Raw genomic sequence first — 25,476 nt, 5'->3', positions numbered from 1 at the left:
ACTCACACTAGCGGATTCAGAACGGTATCAGGTCTAACCGCGAAGCTGTATCAAAAAATAAGCGTTCTCGCTGGTCTCCTCACTTCCTTTTCTAATGAGTAAATACGTGGAGCACTTAGAGGAGAATATGGGACATATTAACACAGCGTGTTAATTCACTACTCTTCTCTGTCATTATTCTCTATTCGAGACAAGTCCTCGGTAGATGAAGGGCCCAGTATGGAAACCAAGATTAGTGTTTTTAAAATTGTTTGCCCAAATATTTTAGAAGAAAGAGGGTCTTAGTTCAACAACAGAGCACATGCAAAGACTCTTTTGATCAAAATCTGAGCTCTTTAACGTTGACTTGTTGCGTCCTAAAACATTCTCTCAGATTTTAAATACTGTTACGTAACACTGTCACCGTCAGTGTTATAAAGTTTACGTTAGCTGTCTGTGGAGTACTCAGACAGGAAATACAATTTTTCATTTCCACAGTTCTGGAGGTTTCGAGGTTTGCAGAACTGCCTACCAACACACACAAATATAAAAATACTTCTTTCTTTGATTTGTGTCCGAAGTTCAAACGTGACTCTACAGCGATGCCACACACTGTCCCCCAGCCGTCTAAGCGACACCTCAGATCCTGATAAGCAGAACATTCACAATGTCAGTGTGCGGAGCCGGCTTACCTTGCCGCCCGTTTGGGGCTGCCAGGAGGGGCGGCCGGGTAGGACGGTGGGTGGGCCCTGCGCATCTGATGGCCACTCTCCCGCACACGCGGTCTCTCCCCTGCCACCAGCACCCTCCCCGCAGCTAAGGAGCAAGCGCTCTCCCGATGCCCAGGGACCCTGGCACAATTACAACATGTACCTGACAGTGTATTACAGTGATGTAACCGACCTTTGGAATGAATTTCTTTATTATTACTTTTTATTGAGGTATAATTGAGGGATTGAGTTTCTTAAATGATTAATCTACAGGATGAATCTCGCCAATCTCAGGAGAATATGTAATTGCTTCAACTCTATCTTTTGGCAAGCATAATGAGAACTGAGTGATTTTTTTAAACTGAAACACTCAAGTGATGTATATCCTTAAAAAGGTGTTGTGATGATTATGCCTGAGCTGTATTAACACTTCCATCATAAAAAATAGAAATTGAGATAAATAGGGAAGAGAGAACAATGAGCAAAAGGCACCCTCACTTACATGGTGATACAAAGGTGTTTATAACATTCTTAAGAAAAAAAAGGCTGGTTATAAATCAGGGCAGCATGATAGGTATTTCTAAAACAAAAATGAGGTCAATCCATGTGTTTACCTATGTAGAGAAAAAAGTCTGAGAGACAATAAAATATTAGTAATAATCATAATGTATAAGTCATAAGATTCTGAATGATTTTTAACTAAAATTTTTTATTCCTCAACTTTTCTGAACTGCATGAATTTATAATTGCTAAATTTACAACTGCTTAAATTCACAATGTTTTACAGCCCTCCCCTTTTATAATTAGATAGAGCAACAAACCTCCTTCCCTGGGGAAGCACACTCTGCTTTTAGTCTCAGAGGGGCTTCAAACTAAGCCATGTCCACACATTGGCTTACGGACTGTATCAGTCAGGAGTCCCCGGACGGGCAAAAACACGGTCGGTGAGTGGTGGTTAGCAGTCTGTAGAAGGGTGGCGCCTGGCTCGGCAGACGTCATTCAGGAGTACTGTCAGTCAGCATGACAGACGGAAAAGACTCGGAGTGGTAGCTGTTTAGCTAGGAAACCAGACCCCTTTGGTTTTAGCAAAAGAGTACCTATGGTAAATTAAAAGTAAGACACAACTAAATCTTTAAAAAAGTTACTGTAAGCGAATGTGGCTCAATGAAAGCCCCAGCCGGCATAACCTATTTGAGCTGATGTAATAGGTGGTACAGTTGTATTTTAATCCACTTAAGAAAGCTTGCCCTGTACTTAATTTGTTTGGATTATAAAAACGTGGAAGCTATTACAGATTTACAACTGCCTTTCAACCTCTTGGGCTGCAAAGGTTATCTTAATGATGGCTTGTACTCAGCCGTGGAGCGAGCCATCACTCGAGGAGGCGAGTGAGCCCTCAGCCCCTCACCTTTCCTGCTCCCCACAGCTGCTGGCAAAGGACACGCTGCCCTGGGAGCACTGCGTCTGCAGGCTGTGGCCTTCCCGCTGCCCGGGCAGGGGACAGAAGTCCTGCAGGGCAGTGGCCGAGGTGGACCCGTGGGGAGGATGAATTCTCAGACCAAAGATGGGCTGGGCGTAAGTAATGTCCTTTTCAAAGGGCTTTGGTTTGAGAAGGGATATTGGCAAAAATTCTTTTAAGCCACAAAAATTGTACCATCAGTGAAAAACGTGTTGCATCTTTTTATGAAGGGCGCCGAGCGACCTGGTAATGGTAGCCAGAGCGAACAGTGTCACTGCCTAGATCCTCTTCATACAAATGAAGCCCAAAGCAGTTGAGAGATGCATTTAAAGATGGAAAGATTACTGGCTAAGAAGTAGTGTTCGTCCACAGAGACCAGTAAGAACATCTGACATTTATAAAGCGTTTTATCATTTACAAACTGGGTTTAAGCAAACCATCTCGTTCCAGGGGGATCCAGTCCCTGGTGCTCAGCCAGAGCTCCTGGCTGGCAGCCTGGGCAGAGAAGCGACCTGCGAACACGGGGAGCAGAGTGGCCAAGTAACGGGTGAATGTGCCCCCCGGCCACCTGGGCACCACAAGGCAGATGAGCCCTACTCTGCATGCTGATGAATACAAACGAGGGGCTTTAACAGAGCCATTGACGAAGCCTGCGAAAGGAAGGTTCTCTCCACTCCTTCCTATCAGACAAGGACCCGTTTAATGAAGACAATGATGAGAGGCCTGTTAAAATAAACACACCACCAACAGGAGTTGGGGAGGACGCATCTAACTCGGCTGTTTGGAGGGAGCCTCTCTGGGGCTGCCAACTGTGTAAAGCCGCGTATTTGTGGGAGGGACGGCAATCTGTTCCCCGAGCTGGACGTTCTTTCTGGCTAAGGGGGAAGAGTGGAGAGAGAAATGGCACTACCAGTCGGACAGGTGCAGCAACAACCAAGCAAATTGATCATCTTAATTTTTAATTTAGAACAGCTGATACACTGGTTTATAAAATAACTACTGGTAGTATTTGTCAAAGAGGAAAACTGTGAACTAAAGAAAAGTATAAAATCACAACTGATAAAACTTAAAATAGGCCACGCGGTCTGGAGGACGGCTTGAACACGAAATGACTGAAATGTAGTTGTACACTGGCCAGCGCACTCGGTCCATCAGCATTTGCTGGTGGGCTCCTAAGTGCCTGGCACTGAACTTATGAAACTGGTAACGACCTCACAAAGATAAAAGCCATTAATGTGCTTCTGGCCAATCAGAAGGTCCAAACAGAGATGAACTGCACAACCCCGGCCCAGCCGCCTCACTTCTCTGAGCCTCCGTTTGCTTGTCCAGGCGTGAGGTGTCTGTGCTTCATCAACAGCAGGCCCCACGGCCAGAAATACCTACATGGGCAGCTGTGTACATTTTTTATCCCCAACAATTTTAAGGAATAGTGAACTAGCCAAAAATGTGGGTTTCCTTCAGTAATGTTAAAAAAGGGAGCCGAATACACTGAGCTCACTTTCTGAATAAAGGTCCATGGTCCTTGGCCTACTGGGTCTCTGAACACAGACCAATAATTTGTTGATTAAAAAAATTGTTAAGTTCCTAACAAGTGGCAGATAGTTTAAAATGCTTACATCAAGATACAACTTTTCGTAAGAAATAAAGGAAAAGGATGCTTCCTGGTAGGTTAGAAAGTTGGCTGCATCAAACGTCTTGCATTATTACAAAAACTCTAGTTATGAGAATTGAATGCTTAGTTGTGAAACAAAGTGATTCTGACATTATCAGACAGCAGTTAGCTGCTTATTTTCTGCCTGTTGGGTACGGGAGCCCCCGCGCGGGAGGTGTGGGGTGGTCAGAGTGTCCCTGCTGCGCCCTGGCCTGGCTGGACTTCCTCCACAGAATCCAGTCTGCCCTTTCAGTGGTCTGCCCGCTTTTCCCCATGTGGCCGAGAGTCTCCATTCTGCTTTCACTGCATTCTCAGTTGAGGACGTGCCTAGTGGTAAGTGACATGTTCCAACTGTCATTTTACTTAACAGTGAACCCCACCTCTGACTAATACAAGTTCACAGTGCGAAGCTTCAGAACACCGGAGTCATAGTACAGTATTTCACTCAACCGAAAAGATGCTGGTGGTTACAGCACGGCCTAATAGTATTGACTTCCAGAATTCTTAAATTGCAAGCCACAGTAAGAACAGTATTTCACATCATAGACCCAGAACATACATGTATGCATATGTATAAAAATGAGTGAAGTGTTTCCTAAACACAGGGTTCATTATCCATTTTCTATTATGTTCCATTAAAAAAAGTGTTGGTGCCTAACTTACGTTATCTTTGCCAGCCAAAGTTCCTTCCTCCGCTTCTGAATATCCATGCTTATCATGAAAGGGTCCAGGTTATGGCCCGAGAAGCAGGTTGACTTACAAACAGGGGCCTTGGGACACAAACTCCTCAGAGCCCAGGACTGTGTTCTGCTGGGTGCCATACTGGGTTTCCCCGCCACCTCCCCGCAGGAAGCAGGGCCCAGCAGGCAGTGCGGTCCTTCTGTCTGAACGTGCTCCGAAGACAGAGCCTGGGTCTGAGTCCCAGCGCTGCCCCTTCTCAGCTGTGTGATCCAGGTACACAGCTTCAGTTTCCTCTTCTAAAAAATGGGGTCTAATCCTGCTGTCTACTTCATACTGTCGTTGTGAGGTTTAAAGGACTTCTGTATGCAAAGCGTAGGAGGTGTTGGGTGCAGTAAACCGCCAATAAATGTTTTTTAAAGTGAAAAAATTGTTGATGGTCATTTGCTAGATCGGTTTCACCACCCACCAATAAATGGGGTGTGATCTGCGGTTTTGAAACATTCTTTTCTGTCATGCTGGTCGTATATGTCATGTATAGCTCATACTTTGCTTAGCCATCCTAACTGCACATGAAGGCCCCAGATTTGGGACATGCAGTTTAAACACTGTTATTCTGAAATGTACTTGTAAAGTCTAAAAACATGAAAATTAACTGCATGTAATTAGAGGCAGAAAGCAAGATAAAACAGAATTATTCTTGGGTACTAGGAGGTATATTCAATTAGGGTGCATCTCAGTCTTGTTAGTTTATATCACTGATGTTGGATTCTTGGCTTTGCTTTTACTAGAACAAAGAGTTAAAAATTTCAGGATTTTTCTAGAATTCACACATGCATCCTCCAAATTCCAGGAACCCCATGTCTTTTGAGTAACACAGTTCATTTTCCAGCTCAATTAGTTCCTCTTCAAATTGGGCCATACTAAACGGCAGATGTTTGTGATTTAGAGGCCTCCCAAGGTTTGCACTTCAAAAGTAGCTGCAGAAATAGTAGCATGACTTGTATGCATTAAAATCCATACATCTTGTCTAAAACTATAATGCATTTCTTCCAAGTACCTTCACAGCTCTTCAAATTTGTGATTCAGTGGAATTCTAAAAATAACTGACCCTACTAATACCATGTCATAGAAAATTAGGTAACCACTTTTTTCCCTCCTTCAAAAAAACCAGATAGTAGAAACAAGACACTGGCAGTCTCGTACCTTTGAATCAAATAATGGATATCCTTGGATTAGAAATTCTCCAGTCTTTCAAGATATACAATTGGCTTCTAAACTGGTATTTCCATTGCTTAGCACAATGCACACAAATAATTTTGCTGAAATTACCAATAGTATTCCAATATGTGAATTAGTTGCATAAATCATAACTATTTCAAAATAAATTTGCAGTTACCACTTGGTTTAAGCACTATTTTCAGAAAGTTGTGTTTGCGTATCACGTTGTAAAGCACATGAACAAATAGAGCCATATAAGTTTCTCATCACAAATCTGCCATGAAGGTGAGTCACTAATTTGGGGTACTGCTTTCAATTGCTGAAATGTGCATATATATCTCTGGATTTCTGACATAAAAGATTTTGGATTCCCTATTATATCTGACTTCATCAACAATCTTTCTTGATTTCTTTGTTCTTCACCACATTTCATGCCATTTTCAGGACCTGTGTGTATGTTTTAAGTTGAGGCTCTTTCTTATAACACTCAGAATTAAAGAATACTGGAACTGGCAATGATGTTGGGGATGGAGATGATGCTGCCTTTATTTTACAGATGATGACACTGAGAAAATGAGTGGCCTTTGCTTACTAGTTATTTCTCTATAATGTCTCATAAAGCCTCTATAGATGTTTGTATTAAAATATCTATTTCAATATTTAAAAACTGTTCAAGGTATTATAAATTCCAGGATCACTAACTGCAAAATTGCTGGGCAAACAAGGTATCATAGTTCTTTGCTGGTTTGTTTGTTTTCTACTTCAGTTAAGCATAAGGATTCTGGAGCCGGAATGCCAGCACGGAGGCCGCGGTTCTCCATCACTAGCAGGTGTTACCATGAAGTTACTGAATCCTTTCCTGTGCCTCTGGAGAGATTAAATGGGTTAATACACATATGGCACTTACATCAGAGTCTACTACATAGCAAGCACTCAAAAACATAAGCTGTTAATATTATTTAAATGTCTGCTACTAATTTCAATAAATATTAAAGACTCTACTACATCATGAAGTTTCTAATTTCATTTGTAAAATGGAGTATCGGGACATTAGGTAAGTAGTCTGGAGAAAAAGATGAATGATCTGAACTAGAATTCTGAGAGATCGAATGAGCTGTCCAATGCTAAAAGGCTAATTTAGAAAACTGAATAGCTGGTATAGGAACTAGGTCCACAGACTTCTACTATGGGACTCTTTCTGCCTGTCTCTGTAGCTTTATATGTGATACACATAAAATAGAAGAATGCTATACAGCTCAACACACTATGACAACATCAGTGATCCACAGGACTGCAAGCTGAAGCTGCTCGGTAATGAAATACTTAGTCTGATATTCTAAACAGAGAAACTGTCCTTTAAAAACTAAAGATTAGACGTACAGTAGTTTTGGTGTTTAGTGATGTCTGACTGACTTGCTATGCGCAGTGAAAATGGCTCCAAAACAAAGACAACTGAGCCACATGAATAACAAACTATTTAATGCATTTCCCAAAATGCTTTAAAAAGGAGCTTTCTTGGTGCAGCCATACTTTGCAGCAAACCCACTCTAATGTTCGCACAGTTTACAGTGTCAGAAGCGACCTCGGGGTCAGGTCTGCCAGTTAATGACCTGTCGGCTCATGGCCTTCAGCTTTGCCCTGGGCACACTGGTCCTCCGGCAGGTCATTAGCTGCCTGGAAAGGGCTCTTCCGCATCACTATTGCTAAATAAATAAAATCTGCTCCTGGGTTAAGGCCCCATAAACTGACCTGGGCTTAGAGTGAATTTTTTTGAGTATGTACAACTCTGAGGATTCGAGAAAATGATGGAAATGCTAAAACCAAAATCATATAAATACAACTAAGCTGTGGCTACCAATGAAAAGTAGTCACAGGGATCCTTCGGGCGCTCTCAGTTTTGTTTTGCTAGTGGTGTTCAAACTCAGTATTAACCCAGGACAGTGTGCACGAGATTATGAGCGCACCGCATTTGGGTCTTTAAGTGTTGACAGCTGCGGGGAAATTTGGTTTACTGAAAGGATGAGGGTAGAGACGGGTTCTCTTATGCCTGCTTCATTTCAGATGGTATAATTTCCCCTTTTCTTAATACAAGAGTTTACCAAGCTTGAAAGCTTTTCATCTCCAGTAAAGATTTTTGGTTTATTTTTCCTCTTGAAAGGAGCAAGAAGGCAAGAGGTAGATGGGAATTTTTCGGAAATAACATGTAAGAGGAGAAAGAATGAACACCTAGAGGAACAGGGTCGAAGAGGATGTGTGCACACTGTGGAGAGTGCCTGAGGGGACACTGACTGACTTGGGGACAGTAAGAGGCGAGGAAGGCGACGGGATAAAGGGGCACAGAAATTCTCAGTCATAATGTAGGCTGGCCATGGGGATGGCAGTGTCGCATGGAGAATACAGCCAATGATTCTGTAACATCTTCTGTGTTGACAGATAGTAGCTGTACCAGTGGTGGTGAGGACTTAATAGGGGTAACTGATGAACCACTGTGTTGCATACTTGAAACTAATATAAATTGACTGTATATCAATTTAAAAAAAGGGGGTGGGGGGAAGACAGAGACAAGGAAATGGGTACTGTGCTCAAGCCTAGCAGGGTAAAGAAAGGATGGGTGGAGGAGAGACGTGAGGTTAGGTAGCGGGGGGCACAGATGAAGCAGTCAGCTGTTCACCTGCCCAGCACTTCTGTAAACTTCTAACTCAGAAAGTTACTTCAGTAAAATTATTGGAAAAGCGAAAGAGTGCTGAGTAACTCAAGCCAGAAAATAGATTTTTGTTTTTCCCTTTGGTTTTGGAGAAATAGCAATTTAAGTTGGTGAAATTGGGAGGAAAAAAAGCTGGTTTAATTAATTTCATTTCTGGAAAGTCAAAAAAGGGGTTTACAAAAATTGAGGTTGCTAAATGTAGTATAAAATGACCACATTCAGTGTTGTCTCTACCACTTATGACCAAACACACTGTGGGGTTGAGTTCTACCCATGTCAGAGGATGTATTTTTGTAGAATACAGACTTTAAAAAAAATTAAAGTATCATTAATATACAGTCTTATGTTGGTTTTAAATGCACATAACAGTGGTTCAACAGTCCCCGTAATCAACTTATATTGTGACTGCGAATTATTGTGCCCCTTTATCCCCTCTTACTACCCTCTGCAACCACCCCAGCCCCTCCCCCTTGGTAACCACTAGGCCCTTTTCAGTGTCTATGGGTCTATTGCCATTTGTTCTTTCTGCTTTGCTTTGTTTCTATATTCCACAAATACGTGAAATTATATGGTATTTGTCTTTCTCCATTTGGCTTATTTCACTGAGCATAATATCCCATAGCTCCATCCTGCTGTTGCAAATGGCAGGATTTGTTTTCTTCTTATGGCTGAATAGTATTCCATTGTGTAAATGCACCATGTCTTCTTTATCCATTCATCTACTGATGGGCGCTTAAGTTGCTTCCGTATCTTGACTATTACAAACAGTGTGGCAATAAACATAGGGGTGTATATATCTGTTTGAATTAAGGTTTTTGTGTCCTTTGGGTAAATTCCTAGGAGTGGAATCCTAGGTCAAATGGATTTCCTATTTTTAGTTTTTTGAGGAACCTCCATACTGCTTTCCACAGTGGCTACACCGATTTACATTCCCACCAACAGTGTGGGAGGGCTCCCCTTTCTCTGCATCCTCGTCAGCATTTGTTGTTTTGGGTATTGGCCATCCTAACTGGTGTGAGGTGATGTCTCATTGTGGTTTTAATTTGCATTTCCCTGATGATTAGCTGTGTGGAGCATCTCTTCATGTGCCTGTTGGCCATTTGTATTTCTTCTTGGGAGAAGTGTCTGTTCAGGTCCTCTGTCCATTTTTTAATTGGGTTATTTGTTTTTTTGGGTATTGATGCACATGCGTTCTTTATGTATTTTGGATGTTAACCCCTTATCAAATGAGTCATTTACAAATATATTCTCCCATACTGTGGAATGCCTTTTTGTTCTGCTGATGGTGTCCTTTGCTGTACAGACACTTTTTAGTTTGATGTAGTCCCACTTGTTCATTTTTATTTTGTTTCCTTTGCCCGGGGAGATGTGTCCAGGAAAAAGCTGATTATGTTCATAGTCAAGAGCTTTTTGTCTAGGTTTTCTTCTAAGAATTTTATGGTTTCATGACTTATTCAGGTCTTTGACCCATTTCAAGTTTATTTTTGTGTATGGAGTTAGACAATAATCCTCTTTCATTCTCTTACGTGTAGTTGTCCAGTTTGAGAATACAGACTTTTTTTGAGTGGGCTTCTCTGAATGCCAAGCTTAGAATAAATGCCTCTATGGCTTCTCTGGCTTCTGGTTGACACAGAGAACACCTGGAGAAGTACCCATTTGGCATGATGGTATGTGATCTTCCTGTGCCAAAAAGATACTTAATTCCATTGTTTACAGCATCAAAAGGGCAAAGTTCAAGGTTTTAATGAGAGAATAAATTTTAAAAGAACATGGTATTTTCTTCTTATTTCTAGCACACTTCTCAAACACTAATTAATCATTTATCACTTTTGCTGTCAGGATCAAGGAAGCAGGCTCAGAAATGGATACATTAATTTGTGGCTATGGTAGAAAATCATAAGAAAACATTGGAAATATTAGTTTGGGATTTTGAAATTTTAGTTTTATGACAGCATTTTGACACCTCTATTTAACTGATATGTAGTTAGTTTCCTTATTTTTTATAATATTTGACACCCCACTTAACTTCCGCACACATTTACGTTAGTCATGAAAATCTATATATATACTTGAGTGGGTTATGTGAAGTACAGAACATTAATCTTGGTTGTCAAACTAAGAGGCTAAAAGACATTAATTCAATAATTTCCACTAGTAAAATAGTATTGACAAGAGTGTAAACATACAAGGTCATAATAATGTCTACTTTAAATGAATCTGATAGAGAAAACTTGAATTTCATGATAGAGCATGTTTCTTAGGTTTCACTTTTTAACATGAATTTGAAATTAAAATTGATATAACAGATAAGGCAAACATCAAATAATCAAAGCAGCTTTTTTATTTAAAATATATAGTGTATTTATCGATGGTGTAAGAGGAGGAGATTTATATGCATAAATTAAGCATATTTATACAAACAAAATTCTTCCTTGTAAACAACATATTTCTGCCTTTAGGAAAACAAAGTTAACATACGGAACTACATCAGTTATGTAGGGAGTACATCTGTGCCGCTGGTTACTTAGAAATATGAATCACTAGTGCTTAATAGGACAGCCCCCAAGAGTGATGTCGTGACTGGGGTGTTAAGACAGGACTCAGACTAATTCACAGCCTCCTATGTGATGTATAGTGATAGGTCCATTTAATGCAAATGATTACAGAGATCAACACACACACACACCACATATACACACAATGAATTCAGTTCTTTAACTATTAGAGTTATCACTATATATGTAAAACACTGTTTTTTGTTTTTTTAAGGTGAAAAGAAGTAATCCACACAGTCTTAATTGCACTGTGGCTTAATCCTAAAATACAAATACAGTCTACAAATAAACACAGAGACCAGAGAAAACCTGTCATGGCCAACCAGATATCTAAATTATAGTGCCTTTCCACTTCATGATTTTTCCTCCAATTATTCAGTATATCTCATTGACAGCTTGTTGCTCAAACACTAACATTTTAGATTCTGGCATGATCTCATCTTTTCAACATTCACCGATGTTCTACATGAACACAATTTAGAGCAACTTACAGCATGAGGGAATTTTATGGCTTAAAAAGAGACATGCTAAGGTCTCCTGGTGGAGGGTCCTTCTCCAGTGAAGGACTGAAATAAAAAGTTGACCTCAGGTTCCGTAACTGAAAATGAATGAAAACCCAAGCATTAATTTTTAAACTCACTCTTGAGTTCAAAATCTTGTTAACTCACCTTTATGTGACTACAGTTGTAATAGTAAGAAGACAATTACCAGAGGATTAATATACCAATTTCTATACTTAAAGATATTTAACAATCTAAGTGTTACCTAAGGCAATTACCTTGAAGACCCCAAATATCTTCAGGGAAAAGCCAAAGGGAGAATAATTGGCTTTGCTGGTTTTACCCTTGGCTATTATAAAACAGCTCTGAGTTTCATGTGACTGCAGAACCCTTCACCTAATGCTCTGCCCCAGGAGGAGAAGAGGTAAACACATAATACAGAAATTCAGGTAAGAATCCAGTAGCACAAGAAAACGGGAAGTTGGTACAATGAGTAAGTCATAAAAAATTAAAGTTGCTACAGATATGCCAACTTCAGTTGCCAGGTTAAATATATACCTTCGAAGTAAAAGCAGGCTGTCACTGTGAAAAGGCAGTGACATACTATACAGAAATTCTGTTGTAAGTTCTGCCTGCTCCCTCACTGCTGCTATTTAGGTTGCTTTGCTGACAATTTGTTTCTTTTTTTAACTGATGTATAAGTGACACACAATGTCCTATTAGTTTCAGGTGTACATCGCAGTGATTTGGTATTTTCACACATTATGAAATGATCCCCAGGATTAATTCACTTACCATCTGTCACCTTACAAAGTCATTACAGTATTATTATGTTCCTTATGCTGTACTTTACATCTCCATGACTAAGTTATCTTGTAACTGGAAGTTTGCACCTCTTGATCCCCTTCACCTATTTCGCCACCCTCCAACCCCTCCCAACGCTGGGAACTAACAGTTTGTTTCCTGTATCTGTGAGTCTGGTTCTGTTTTGTTTAGTTGGTTTTCTAGATTTCACATATACATGAAATCATGTGGCACTTGTCTTTCTCTGTCTGACTTTTTTCACTTAGTATTATATCCTTTAGGTCCATCCATATTGCTGTGAATGGTAAGATTTCACTCTTTTTTATGGCTGAGTAGTACTCCTCTCCCTCTTTCTCTCTCTTTCTCTCTGTGTACCACATGCTCCTCATCATTCACCTATCAACAATTTTTCTTTCTTATAAAATAAAATTAGAATATCATTATATAGAAACCTAAATTTATCAAAACATTAGGCATAAAGCAGAGAATTTATGAAAACTTAATATTGTTCCAAGGAAATTTTATCACCACTTCCTCCCCCAAAAATGCCTATTAATGGTTAGTACTGTCCTGCATCAACTTAAGTTTCTGGGAACTCACTGAATAGAATTAATCTTCTCCTGAAGTATAACTTCACTTTCCTTAACAGAATATTCTGACGGGAACATGTCAAGTATTTAAATGAAAGGCACTGGCTCTGAAAATAGGAGATTCGCTTTGTCAAAAGCGATTCTTGGGTTTCAGCTGTTTAGTTGCTCCCTACAATCTCTTCGGTTTAAAATACTGTTCACACAATTTGGAAATCATCTACTTTGTCTAAAAAAGGGCTACTAAAGGCCTAGCCTTGCAGAACATGAGTGACTGACTCCTGGATATGGTACTAATAGTCTTTTACAGTAAGTCAGACAGTGAAGCATCTCCTGAAACTGACCTTGCAGAGCCTTCAATGACTCTTTTAAGAATGAGGTTCAAAAGATCCATGTTTTGGATGAACAGGAAGGCTGCACAGAGTAGAGGCGTCAATTCAACACACAATTATCAAATTAAAAAAAAATACCATGTCCTAAAAAGGAAAAAAAGTCCTCACCAAAGGTTGATAAAATGCACATCTAGAGGTGCAAACCTGTGCAGAGACCATGGTGTGGAATGCACTGGTGGGGAAGGAAACGCCTGGTCATTCTTATTGCAAGGAGAAGCGTCAGGCTGAACTGGCGCTTGGACATGCTGGGGTTACTGTTGTGGTTTTTTGTAAATCAAGGAGTGCTACTGAAATCCAGTGCCTATGGAGCAGGTGGTGGAGGTCTGAGGCTCTGCGACATCTACAGTGATGCTTCCGAATGCAAAACACAAGAGTGGATTTCACGGGCTGTGAATCTGATTTGATTTTGATAGGAGTAAAGCCTCCATTTTCTCTGAACTTGAACCACTGAAAGAAATAATGTGTGGATGATACAAGCTAGCTAGCTAAGAAAAAGGAGCGCATTAAATATTATTCCCAAAAAGTGAGTGGTTAAAGTGAATGAATACTTGTTTATGTCATTACAGCGGGATTACATTTGTACCTAATACCACCATTTTAACCTATATAATATTTCATCAGAATAGCCTAAAGTAAGTTAAAACTTACTTTTTTTTAAGATAAAACAGAAATTTGTCTAAGGCAATAAGCCTTGTTTTTTTTAAAAGGCAGGGCCACACTGCAGGCTAATTACTGAAATGTGCACTTAGTTAATATGTCCAGAACATCTCTTCCTCTCAGGTACATGGGTCTAAACCATGAGTGGCCAGTGCACTGACTAGAGCTAGTCCCGTGCAGCCCAAGGCGCCCAGAAAATGAACCAGCCCTGTACCTTCTTTGGCCTCCTGCCCCTGCAAGTCCCCAAGTTCACCAGAGATCACGGCAGTGATGGAGCGGAGGGAAGGTGGGAGATGCAGTCGGAGTGGCCCCCGGGGACAACGGTGGGTCCCCGGCCTTGTGCTAATATGTGCATCCAGAAAAGGGCAGGATTCAGTGAGTTCCATCACACTAGACTCTACACAGAGAACACAGAACAATTTGAGGGCAAATAAAACGAATGCCCAAATGGTAATACATCTCTGGAGGGCGATTTGAGATGACCTATATGTCCAATTCACTTCTTAGTTCCTTTTCATGTGAATATAAACTATATGATAGTCGTAACACATTATCTTCTCCCTAAAAAATCAGCAGGTTTGTCTGATGAAAAAATGTGCTAGCCAGCAGTGTGAGGGAAGGCAGGACAGAACGGGGCTGTCTTCCGGTATCTGCTCTCTGTATCTTCCAGATTTTTGGCTGGGCACATGGCTGCCCACAATAAAGTTTACATTTCCCTTTCCTAGCCTCCCCTGCAGCTAGGTACAGCCGTATCATTAACTTCTGGTCAACAGAAGAACATAGACAGAAGGATCTCTAACTTCCGAGAAATGTCTTTAAAGTCGTGACACTATTATCATCCCAACTGGGGCACATCCCAGTGAAAAGAAGTGCTGACATAATTTTAAATGTATACTTTTTGAAATCTGTATTTATTAACTAGCCGTTGATTTTATTATATTGGTGGACTTGTTAACTAGTTCCATTCAAAAACTGTTTTCAAAAATAAAATTTCAAAGGAAATAAAAATAATATATACCCATTAAAACAAAATAAAAAAACCTTTATACTATTTCAATATTAAAAAAAAGCAGAGGAATAGTTGTTCTTGGTACATATTCATGTACTTTGTTTCTTAGCTGTGTCTGTCTCTAATACAGTGTAACTGGCATATTTTTCTGCAGAATGTATTTTTTAAAATATGGCATTTTAAAATAAAACTGCCAGCAATATTCTTCACAGTTGCATTTTATGATTAATTATTTTGAAATTACTGATATCTTTAAGTGATTCTTATTGGTAGTCTACCATATTTTTGAGAAAATGCTCTTTCTTTGAGTTACCTGGTAAGGTCAGGGCAAATTTGCTAAATGGAGGAGATAATTCTAATTTTTTAAATATTGAAGAGTGTAACTATTCCAGCCCAAATATTTGCAAGGCATTGTCTTTTGATTCCCTTCAGAGTATCTTTCTTTGACAAATACTTTCATAAGACAAAACACGATAAGTAAATTGTCTCTATGATACTTTTGAATGTTTTGCCAAAATTAGATGCTGCAAAATTAAAGACCTCCTCGCTTCATTTCATGTGTGTGTGTGTGTGTGTGTGTGTGTGTTACTTATTCAAAATAGAACACCCAAAAGATCCTTTCTGCAAAGTAGATATTCGAAATCACAATTACAGAATTGAAAATTTTAATCTTGTACAGCATTTGTGCTCTTACTATTTATTTTGTTCAGTTCCTTCTTTGTTTTTGTAGGGAGAAATTCCAATGGAAGCTTTGTTTTCATTAATTGTAATTCCCTAAAAGGTCCATTCATTGAACGCTTTAAGATTTCCAATCGATTTTGAACAAAATGTCCCCAAATTTTGACAACCATTTATAACAAAGTTCAATATCATTGCTGGTATAAAGATTTCTAAAATCGGATTGATGATAGGGACAAAGAGAGAAGGTATATACTGCGGTGCTAAAGTATATTTTTGTATCCAGCATCAACAATATCCCCCAAATCTTACAGTTTAGAGACTCTGACTATAAAGGTATTTGTAAGCTTTTATAACAACACCTTCTATTTCAGTCAGAAGAATATTGACACGTTTGGGTGCACTTATGAATTATGGGTAAGACACAACCAATTCCAAACACTCGACAGGTTTCTCAAGGTAGTAAGAACACTGTTTGTACCACAACAGCATGTGTACTTCACCAAAATTTGTACTTGTACTATTAAAAACTAATAACTTCATCTTCCATTTGACCTTTTAAACTGAATTTCCGATTTCATTCATAATGGTCTTATACCTCTGATAGAATGTACTTCCGAAAGCTTTGCCTTGATCCCATGACTGGATGGAGTCAACTAAAATGATTTGATCACTTGCAGTATTGATAACATTCAGCTAAGCCTGGAGTTACTTAACTGTTTCCCAAGTTCCTCTTCTGCCGAGGGAACCAAGAAGCACAAAGCTATTGCTCCCCTTTCCTAGGTGCACATAAAAACTGGTAGTTGAAAATAACCGAAGTTAATTTAGAAGAACAGGTAATCTTCTCAATTAAAGTTAGGCTCACAGGGTGGTATGCATACGTATCTTCTGTGGCTACACGTGGTAAGTCACCTTGAGTAAGTCTCCCACCCACCAGCTTTGAACGTGGATCCTGACACTTACTTGGTCAGTAGGTGCGATGCGTCTTGTTTCCACGGGGCCAGTGACACCACTACGTCCTCCACAGTCAATGATTAGTGCATGCCACAAACATTCTGTGCAAGTTACCCATTCCTTACCAACTTTATCAGGAACCAAAAATTCAGTACTTTGCAACAATGAAATATATGCTTCTATTTTCTGAGCTTACTGCTGCCAAAAGGGCTCATTGCAAAAATGAAGTGTCACCCAACGATGAAATAGTTGTAGGTTTGCATCATACAAGCGGCCGTGCTCCGTCTCCTCTCGACAGCCCTGCACAGAACTGATCGGCTTCGATTTACCCGACACATTTTGTGGACCATGAACCTCCAACTTACTGTTTCCCACTGAGCTAGTGGACTGGCACCTGGTGGCTTTGTGGCTCTGGCAGGCCATGCACAGGACACGGTACAGTTGGGTGGTCCCCCAGGCGAGCAGCTTGGGCATGACTCAAATGAGACAGGAAGGAGCTGACTGTGCCTCGTTCAGCGCGCTTCCTTGTCGCAGCAACTGCCCTGCGTTTTGTGCTTGCCTGGGAGCTGTCTGAAGGGGCTGGGAGAAGAGATGAGCTGCTGTTCATTGTCTTGCAGATTTAACAATACCTTAACGTGAGAACCCTCTCCGCTGGACGTGAGCCTCACACAGTAGTAGCCAATACCGGACAAAAGCTGAAGCAGAGGCTGAAAGTATTAAGTGGAGATCTATGAAGCCCATTGTGGCTTATTCTAACACAATTATTAGTACTCACTCTTTGTTAAAAAATGAAGAATCCAGGAAAAATGCTAAGTCAAACGGGACTCCGGGACAGCAGGCTTATTCTGAGACTGCCCTGATTAAACCAGATGTAGCCTTGCCGGACCTGCAGGGGAAGGAGATCTGCCTTTCCTCCTCCTTCCCTCCTATTGACTGGACTGAGGATGTGATGGCGACTATTCTGGGGCATGAAATGGTAAGAGGGACGGCGAAGCAGGGTGACAAAGGGGCTTGGGCTCCCAGCTGTGCAGAACTGCCGCACCAACCTCAGCACGCCAAGTCCCGGGTGTTTTTACATGAGAAAAAATAAACTCTCATCTTGTTTAGGCCACTGTTATTTTGTAGCTAACCTTTAATTCTAACTGATATATAAGGAATACCTCTAGAATCTTTGATACTATATGTATCAAGAGCATGAAAAATGTATCTTAAAGATATAATCTGGAATGAGGAAAACTGATGTGTAAAGATACTGCTATTTATGATAAAAAAAATTAGAAGCAATCTAAATTCAGAATATGAGGGACCTGTTAAAGAAATGATATGACATCTAAATAAATGAATACTATGCAACCATTAAAGAGTTTGTGAAAAATGTTAATAACATGGGAAAATGCCCACATCATAACAGGAAGTGGGAAAAAATAGGCAGGATTTAAAAAAAAACTTACACATGCAAGTTCTCAGCTGTCATAAAAAAAAATCTGCCTATATAAAGTAGGAATAAACAGCAACAAAACAGACTGAAAGGAAATACATCATATTGGCTTACAGTGAATATCCCTGGATAGTGAGAGCATTGATAACATCTATGTATACCTTCTTTATGTTATTATTTAACAGTATCCTATGGTTAACAAATAATTTCTTCTATAACTAGAAAAAAAATCACTTCAAAACTCTTTCCTAGCATTTGCCAGTTTTGTGATCACCACCAGTTTTACTGAGCATTCCACGTGTGGGGAGCTGGGGCGCAGGGTGCACAGACCTCCTCGGCCTCCGCAGGGACCAAAGCCGCCTAAAGGCATCCAGCTGCAAGCGAACCCCGCCCGGCTTTACCTTGGTGTTCTGTAGCAGAGCTAGTCCGTTGCAGGCATTTGCTAGAAGGAAGTCTCCACTCAGGATAGCTACTTTATTTCCAAACTGCATGTCTTTCAGTGGCCCATCGGAAGATTGCAGTTCATTTAAATTTACTATCCCACGATGCACCAGGAGAGCGGTATGGATAAGTTCTGTGATCTCTGCCAAACTTCTTTGACTAAAACATAAAGGTAAGACTTGTCTGAGTGTCGCAATACCATCTTATCACAAACGTGAGACCGCACTTTTCAACAATGAAGTATTTCAATGATTCGTCTCTCTCTCTCTCTCTCTCTTTTGGATGATTCCTTTTTGATTTAGTTCCTGAGTAGTTTGGGGACTTGTAAGCAGATCTTGACATGTTCCTTCTCTAAACCATTCCTTACCCTCTAACCCATGAGTAACAGGATTCCCCAGAGAGAAGCTCTCAGGTGGAGGCCACCCTCCACAGTTCCTCTTAGATACTTGGTTCTCAGCATACAGCTACTTCTGTAACGCAAGGATTTCTGAGAATCCTTACTGGCATTCCACAGAACCCCAGTCTAAGTGGGAACATAACCAGAGTCAGACATTAATTAAGCTAAACACTTTCACACTTTATCTGTTTTACCCTAAATACAAAGCTGTGAGATTTACAGAGATGTATAAAGTGCGGTCTCTTCCTTCAAGGACCTTACTTTTCAGAATAAGAAACAAGAGAAATACCACCTATATCAGATAGGATTTCTTTCAGGAGATGTTTCTTTTTCTTTTTTTTATACTTTTCTATAGTTTGTACATTTTGCACAATAACAAAACTATTACTTTTGTAACCATAAAAAGTCAACAATACTAAAAATTTTAAACCTCACAACCACCCTTTGGTACGTATAATGAACCCCTTTTGATAGGTGAGAAAATTGTTGCCCCTGGTTAAAGGGCTGGCCCAAAGGTATACAGTAGGGCAGAGCGGGAAATCTGTTGGAATCTGTTACAAATGGCCCCAGGTGCATCATGCCTCTTTGTTTCCATGCTTTCTAGTTCCCTCCACACTAACTCTGGGCTTGGCTACAGAACTTACTTTGGCTAAAAAGACATTAGCAAATGTGACATAAGTGCTTATGTATTAAGGCCTGGACAGTGTGGTCACAGAAAGACCCGGGCAGAAGAACCAGCCAGTCAGCCCACAGAATGTTAAGAAATAAAACAGATGTTTCAAGTCACTAAATTACAGGGTACTTTGTTGCGCAATAATAGTTATCTGACCCAAATACTGGTATGATATGGAAACGAGGGTGCTGCTCAACAAAAGCCTAAAATATGTGTCAGTGGCTGTGGGTCTGAATGGTGGGGGCTAAAGATAAAGGCTGAAAAACGGCAAACAGTAGAGCTGGAGAGGCAGTGAAGACACTGTTACTGGAAGACTGAGAAAGGACACACTGGGTTGTAAGACTGGGCAACAATTGGCAGAAGTGTTTCTTGTGGTAACTTGAAAGACAGAAAAATACATCTACTAAGTCTGTGGATCTGGATAAGATTTCCAGGCAGAACGCGGAACATGGCAGCTGGATTCTTGCAGCTGCGTCTAATAAGGCATAAAAGAAGATGAGCTGAAGAGAGAACTGTTCAGTTGGGAAGCACTGTGCAGAGGAACAATAAAGGAGCAAAGACCTGCTAGGTTGAAAATAAAACTGTTTCATTTCCAGTCTCTCTGGAAAAAGATTCTGAAAGTAAGAAATGGTATTAGGAAAAAGACCAAATCTACTAGAAAACCTACTGTAAGGACCTAAAATTTTCAGGTGATGTCTAGTAGAACCCATAGCTAGACAAAAGGTCTCTTAAGAATTTTAAGGGTATTGTCCCATAGCAGTCACAAGCCCAACCTGAAGTAGAGAGGTCTACGATTACTAGCATGAAATTGAATCAGTGATCAAGAATCTCCCAATAAACAAAAGTCCAGGTACAGATGGCTTCACAGGTGAATTCTATCAAGCATTTAAAAAAAAGTTAATACCTAGCCTTCTCAAACTATTTAAAAAAATTGAAGAAGAAATGCTTCCAAACTGATTCTGAGTCCAGCATTACCTTGATACCAAAACCAGACAATGATATAAAAAGAAAAGAAAATTATAGATGATGAACAGATATGCAAAAATCCTCAACACAGTACTAGCAAACCAAATTCAACAATATAGTAAAAGGCTCATACACCATGATCAAGTGGTATTTATTCCATGGATGCAAGGATGGTTCAACATTGACAAGTCAGTCAACATGATATACCACATTAACAAAAAGGACAAAAATCATATCATCATCTCAATAGATACAGAAAAAGCATTTGATAAAATTCAACATACATTTATTATAAAAACTCTCAACATAATAAATATAGAGGGAATATACCTCAACATAATAATGGTCACACATGACAAACCTATGGGTCACATTAGCTGAACCAATCAGGGAGGATCAGCAAGAATTAACGATGGCCGCTCTCTCCACTTTTATTCAACCTAGTACTGGAAGTCCTAGCCACAGAAATTAGATAAGAAAAAGAAATAAAATCTACATCCAAACTGGAAAAGAAGTAAAACTGTCACCATTTGCAGATGACATGATACCATACATAGAGAACCCTAAAGACTCCCGCCAAAAACTATTAGAATTAAATGAATTCAGTAACGTTGCAGGATACAAAAGTAACACACATAAACTGGTTACACGTCTATAGACTAATAATGAACTTTTGTTTGAAGAATCTGAAAGACAAATTAAGAAAACAATCTCATTTACAATTGCATCAGAGAGAGTAAAGTAGCTAGGAATTAAGTTTAATCAAGGAGGAGATATCAAGCTAATAAGTTTAACCAAGTATATGCTAGATATCAAGTCATTTCATCTGAAAGAGAACTGTACTCTGAAAACCATAAGACACTGATGAAAGAAACTGAAGATGACAAAAATAAATGAAAAGATATACCATGCTTATGGATTAGAAGAATATGACCAAATAAAATGACCAAACTACCCCCCCAAAATCTACAGATTCAATGCTATCAAATATGGCATTTTTTTTTGCAGAACTAAAACAAATAATTCTAAAATGAGTATGGAACCACAAAAGACCCTGAATAGCCAAAGCAATCTTTGAGAGAACAAAGCTGTAGTATCACACTCCCTGATTTTCAAGTATATTACAAAGATACAGTATGGAACTGGCACAAAAATAGACACATATATCAATGGAACAGAATAAAGTCTGGAAATAAACCCATGCTTCTATGGTCAATTAATCTTTGACAAAGAAGGAAATGAAACTGAAGATTGATCAATGTTTTTACAAGAATTTTCACCAAATAACTTTCTTTCAGTTAGATGTTGAGTTTGATGCTTTGATCCATTTTCTTCCAACATTCCTCCACGTTTTTAGCCTCCTAAACTTTCTAAGTGAGGGTGAAGGCATTGCCAGCCACCTACGCATTCTTTCCTTCCTCACTACCAACATACCTTTGAGTACACTTGGGGTGACAAATGACCTCACTTAAAAACACTCACCTCTCCGAGAGCCCCTGAGGCTAGAGGTGATCGTGTAGCACTGCCTGGCCAAAGGTTAGGCAGATACCCACGAGGTGTAGTTTCTGGGAAATCTGCTGAGTTCCTGATATAAAGGGACAGATTCCACTGGTGTGTACCGCTGGCATTCTGGGCTTCCCCCTTCTCCTGCCTGGAATATGGCCCAGCTGCCTGGGGACGCAGCAAGACTTCAGGATCCTGGAGGGCCCCAAACTCAGGACGGTAGAGCAGGAAGAAAGAAGCCTGGGCCCCTGATGACTTACTTCTTGGGGAGCCACTAGCTCTGATGTGACCATCTCTAGACTACTCATCGCCTGACATAAACACTGCACTCTTTTAAGCTAGTGTTTGTCAGAGACCTGTTACATGCAGCTAAATAAATTCCTGAAAGATATGGTCAATAAAAATTATATCACAAAAATGGCAAAGACATTTTATGTTCCTATTTCTGCACTCTGGTTTTATTCATGAATATTATCTCTCAGAGATAGTTCCACATTATTTACAAACAGAAACTCCTTGCTCTATTTAACATCTCTAGAGAGGTCCATTGTGTGGATGCATGTGCCGTACAACTGCTGCTGCTATAGGGTGAGTCACAGATACATTTTGTTAGAAAAATTTTAAAGAATCAGTCCATGTGTTACTTCTTCCCAGAGTTAACCCTTTCTGCGTTTGAAAGCCTTTGACTAAAGCTCAGTCTTATTATATATAATTCTTTCTTTAGCCATCTATCTTCCAGCCATCTCTCTCCCTCACTATATTGTAAGTTATATTATACGACTTCCCTAGGCTGCCTATAAATATTTGCTAAATGAGTAACTCTTTACTTAGCAATCAATTTTATAAAGGTATAGGGGACTGTTACCATTCTTAGTTTCAAAAGGGAAGGAATGACATAAACTAAAAAGTCAGGTTTATAGAATCCGAGCTTGAAGTGACCCCAGAGGTCAATTAACCTCATTTGGCCCCTTTGAGGAATGAGTGATAACTACCTCGGCGGAGCCAGGTCTGCTGATAAATAGGTTTAATTATCAGAAATTGTTCCTCATATGAACTTGAAATCCCTTAGAACATTTTACACGTTTATGTTGCTGTTATAAAAGAGTCGTGTTTCCCCACACAGGCAAGAGAGATAAAAGACAATGGGGTCCTTTTCTTACTCCACTTATTCCCTTTTCCTTCCTCCTTCCCTCCATGCTTTCCTTCTTTGGAGAAGTTTACAAATCCCAGAAGTATATAGAATAACGTAACAAATGCATCCTATTCCATTTGGAAATAGCAAAGGTCTACACTTCTGTCATTTTTAACAGTTTAAAACATGCATTAAAGAAAAACTTTTATTTGGAAAATTTTCCATCATGCAAAAGTGGAAAATACAGCAAAGAGAACCTCTGTGGACCCCAATCTATGTCAGTAATGCCTTTCATGCTCTCTGCAGATTATTTTGAAGTACACGCTAGATATCAAGTCATTTCATCTGAAAATACTTCAAATATCCCATTTTTAAAAGTGCCTAATAGAGATTACGGCTCTCACTTATTAAATTATTCATTACTAAAAATGAAAAGATCAGAAAGTAATTATTAAATGGATTTATTAATTACTTTGAGCCAATAAATTACTGTATGCACAAGCACTTTGCATAAAATAATTTTGCGAGAAAAACTCAGTTAACAGATTAATAAGCAAAACAATGTAAACCTATCAACAGCCCTGAGATAAGCACTGCTATCGCCAGGGTACAGCGGGGAGCTGGGCTGGCAGGCTGGGTACCCTCTCAGGTTCCCGGAGTTGGGGCCTCCAGAGCTGGACAGAAGCTCAGGGCGCTCTGATTTCTACAGCCTAAGTTCTTTGTACAGCAGTAGAAAACTAACAAAAATCCCAAATACAAAACGTACCAAATTCAGGGTGTTTCTGAAAGTATTAAAATCGTAGGCAGGAGTCATTTATTTAAGATCATTTAAATTGAATCCTAAAAGATTTCTATATATTAAAAAACTGAGTTTTATGTTCATGTGAGAAGAATAAATTTGAAAATTAAAAGGAAATTTTGGAAAAGAAAATAAGAGGCCTGCCATTGCAAATTTCACAACACATTAGGAAGCTACCGAATTTTTAAAAGTACAATAATATCACGAGAATAAACAAATAGATCAGTGGATTGGAATCCAGAAAGAGATCCAAATATATTTGGAAAATTAATTCTTTATTGCAAAGACAACATTTCAAATTGTTAGGGAAAAGATGGATTATTCTTACAAAAGCTGTTGGGGCAAATGGCTACTGATTAAAATATAATAAAGTTAGATCCCTCTCTTATACCATAGATAAGAATATATTTAGATGGTTTAAAGATCTAAATGTGAAAAACAAGACTACAAACTTAGGAAAACATTCTTATGACCTTGGGGTGAAAACCTTTATAAAATAAAACAGGACATCAAGGAGCTATAAAGAAAAGAGCAGATAAATTCGTCTAATTAAAATATCAAAAAATGTTATTAGTAAAATTAACCATAAAAAAGATTCAGGTAAACAAAGACTTGAAATAAAGTATTTGCAATACATGCAACAGACAGAAGATTATATTAAAAATATGTGTGAAGGGTTTTGGACAAGACATTATTAATAAAGTGATAAAAGCTCAAGCATAGAATGGAAAGGATTCGAAGAGGTCATTCCGAGAAACACAAATGGCCAAAACCATAGAAAATGATTCGCAACCTCACTCATAATTTGGAAGAAGAATATTATAAGAATAACGAGGCGGTATTTTCAGTCTGTGAGATCTGCAGAATGAGAAAGATCAGAGAAGGGGCAGGAAGACTGAGAAGCATGTGGCCCGCCAGCTCACTCCGCTCAGAGGACCCCAGGGCTGTCTCACCTCACTCAGGGCGGAGGCTATCGTTCCTGCAACGGACTCCGAGGTCCAGCCCCACCGACCGCCTCAGCTCTCCGTGCTCACCGGCCGCCCTCTTCCCTCCCTGCCCGCTCTCCTCCACCAGCATCGGCTGCCCTGGTGTTCCCTGAACACGCCGGGTCTGCTCTCGCCGCAGGGCCTTGGCCCATGCCTTTATCTGGACTATCTTCCCTTACTATCTGCAAGGCTTGGTCACTAGCTTCCTTCTGGACACCTGATCAGCAAGGCCTTCCCCGGGCACTCCCTTTATAGTAGCAAGCCTGCGGTCCCCACCCCAAATTCCTGCTCCCCCACCTCCCCCAGCACTTCCTGCCATCTGACAGAGGGGCCCTGTAGGAAGCAAGCCCCCTCTATGGGCAAAGAACGAAGGGGGGACGGAGAGAAGATAAGAGCAAAAGAATTTCTAAAGTACGCTTCAAAACTAGCAAATTTACAGTAGCGAATATGGGAGGACTTTGTTTTAAAGATTTTTGTTGAAGTGGTACTAAGAATATTGTCCTGTTTTTCTACTTCCAGACCTTGTGTTTTCACATCACAGCAATATTCTTTTCAAAAAGAAAGTCAGTATTTCTTAGATTTTAAATAACACTTTAAAAAATA

The 25,476-nt window shown here is 39.8% G+C and overlaps 1 protein-coding gene across 2 annotated transcripts in view; it reads right to left on the bottom strand.

The window, feature by feature from the left end:
* Positions 1 to 25,476, bottom strand: part of PDSS2 (decaprenyl diphosphate synthase subunit 2) — a 190,628-nt gene that overhangs the window by 68,272 nt on the left and 96,880 nt on the right. For both annotated transcript variants that reach the window (XM_037012284.2, XM_037012283.2), the window contains one exon: positions 18,378 to 18,576. In XM_037012284.2, the coding sequence (XP_036868179.1) occupies positions 18,378 to 18,576 (199 nt within the window). The remainder of the gene's footprint in view (positions 1 to 18,377; positions 18,577 to 25,476) is intronic.

The sequence above is a fragment of the Manis javanica genome, chromosome 13, assembly GCF_040802235.1.
Source record: "Manis javanica isolate MJ-LG chromosome 13, MJ_LKY, whole genome shotgun sequence".
Lineage (NCBI taxonomy): Eukaryota > Metazoa > Chordata > Mammalia > Pholidota > Manidae > Manis > Manis javanica.
This window is presented reverse-complemented; position numbering and strand designations above follow the sequence as displayed.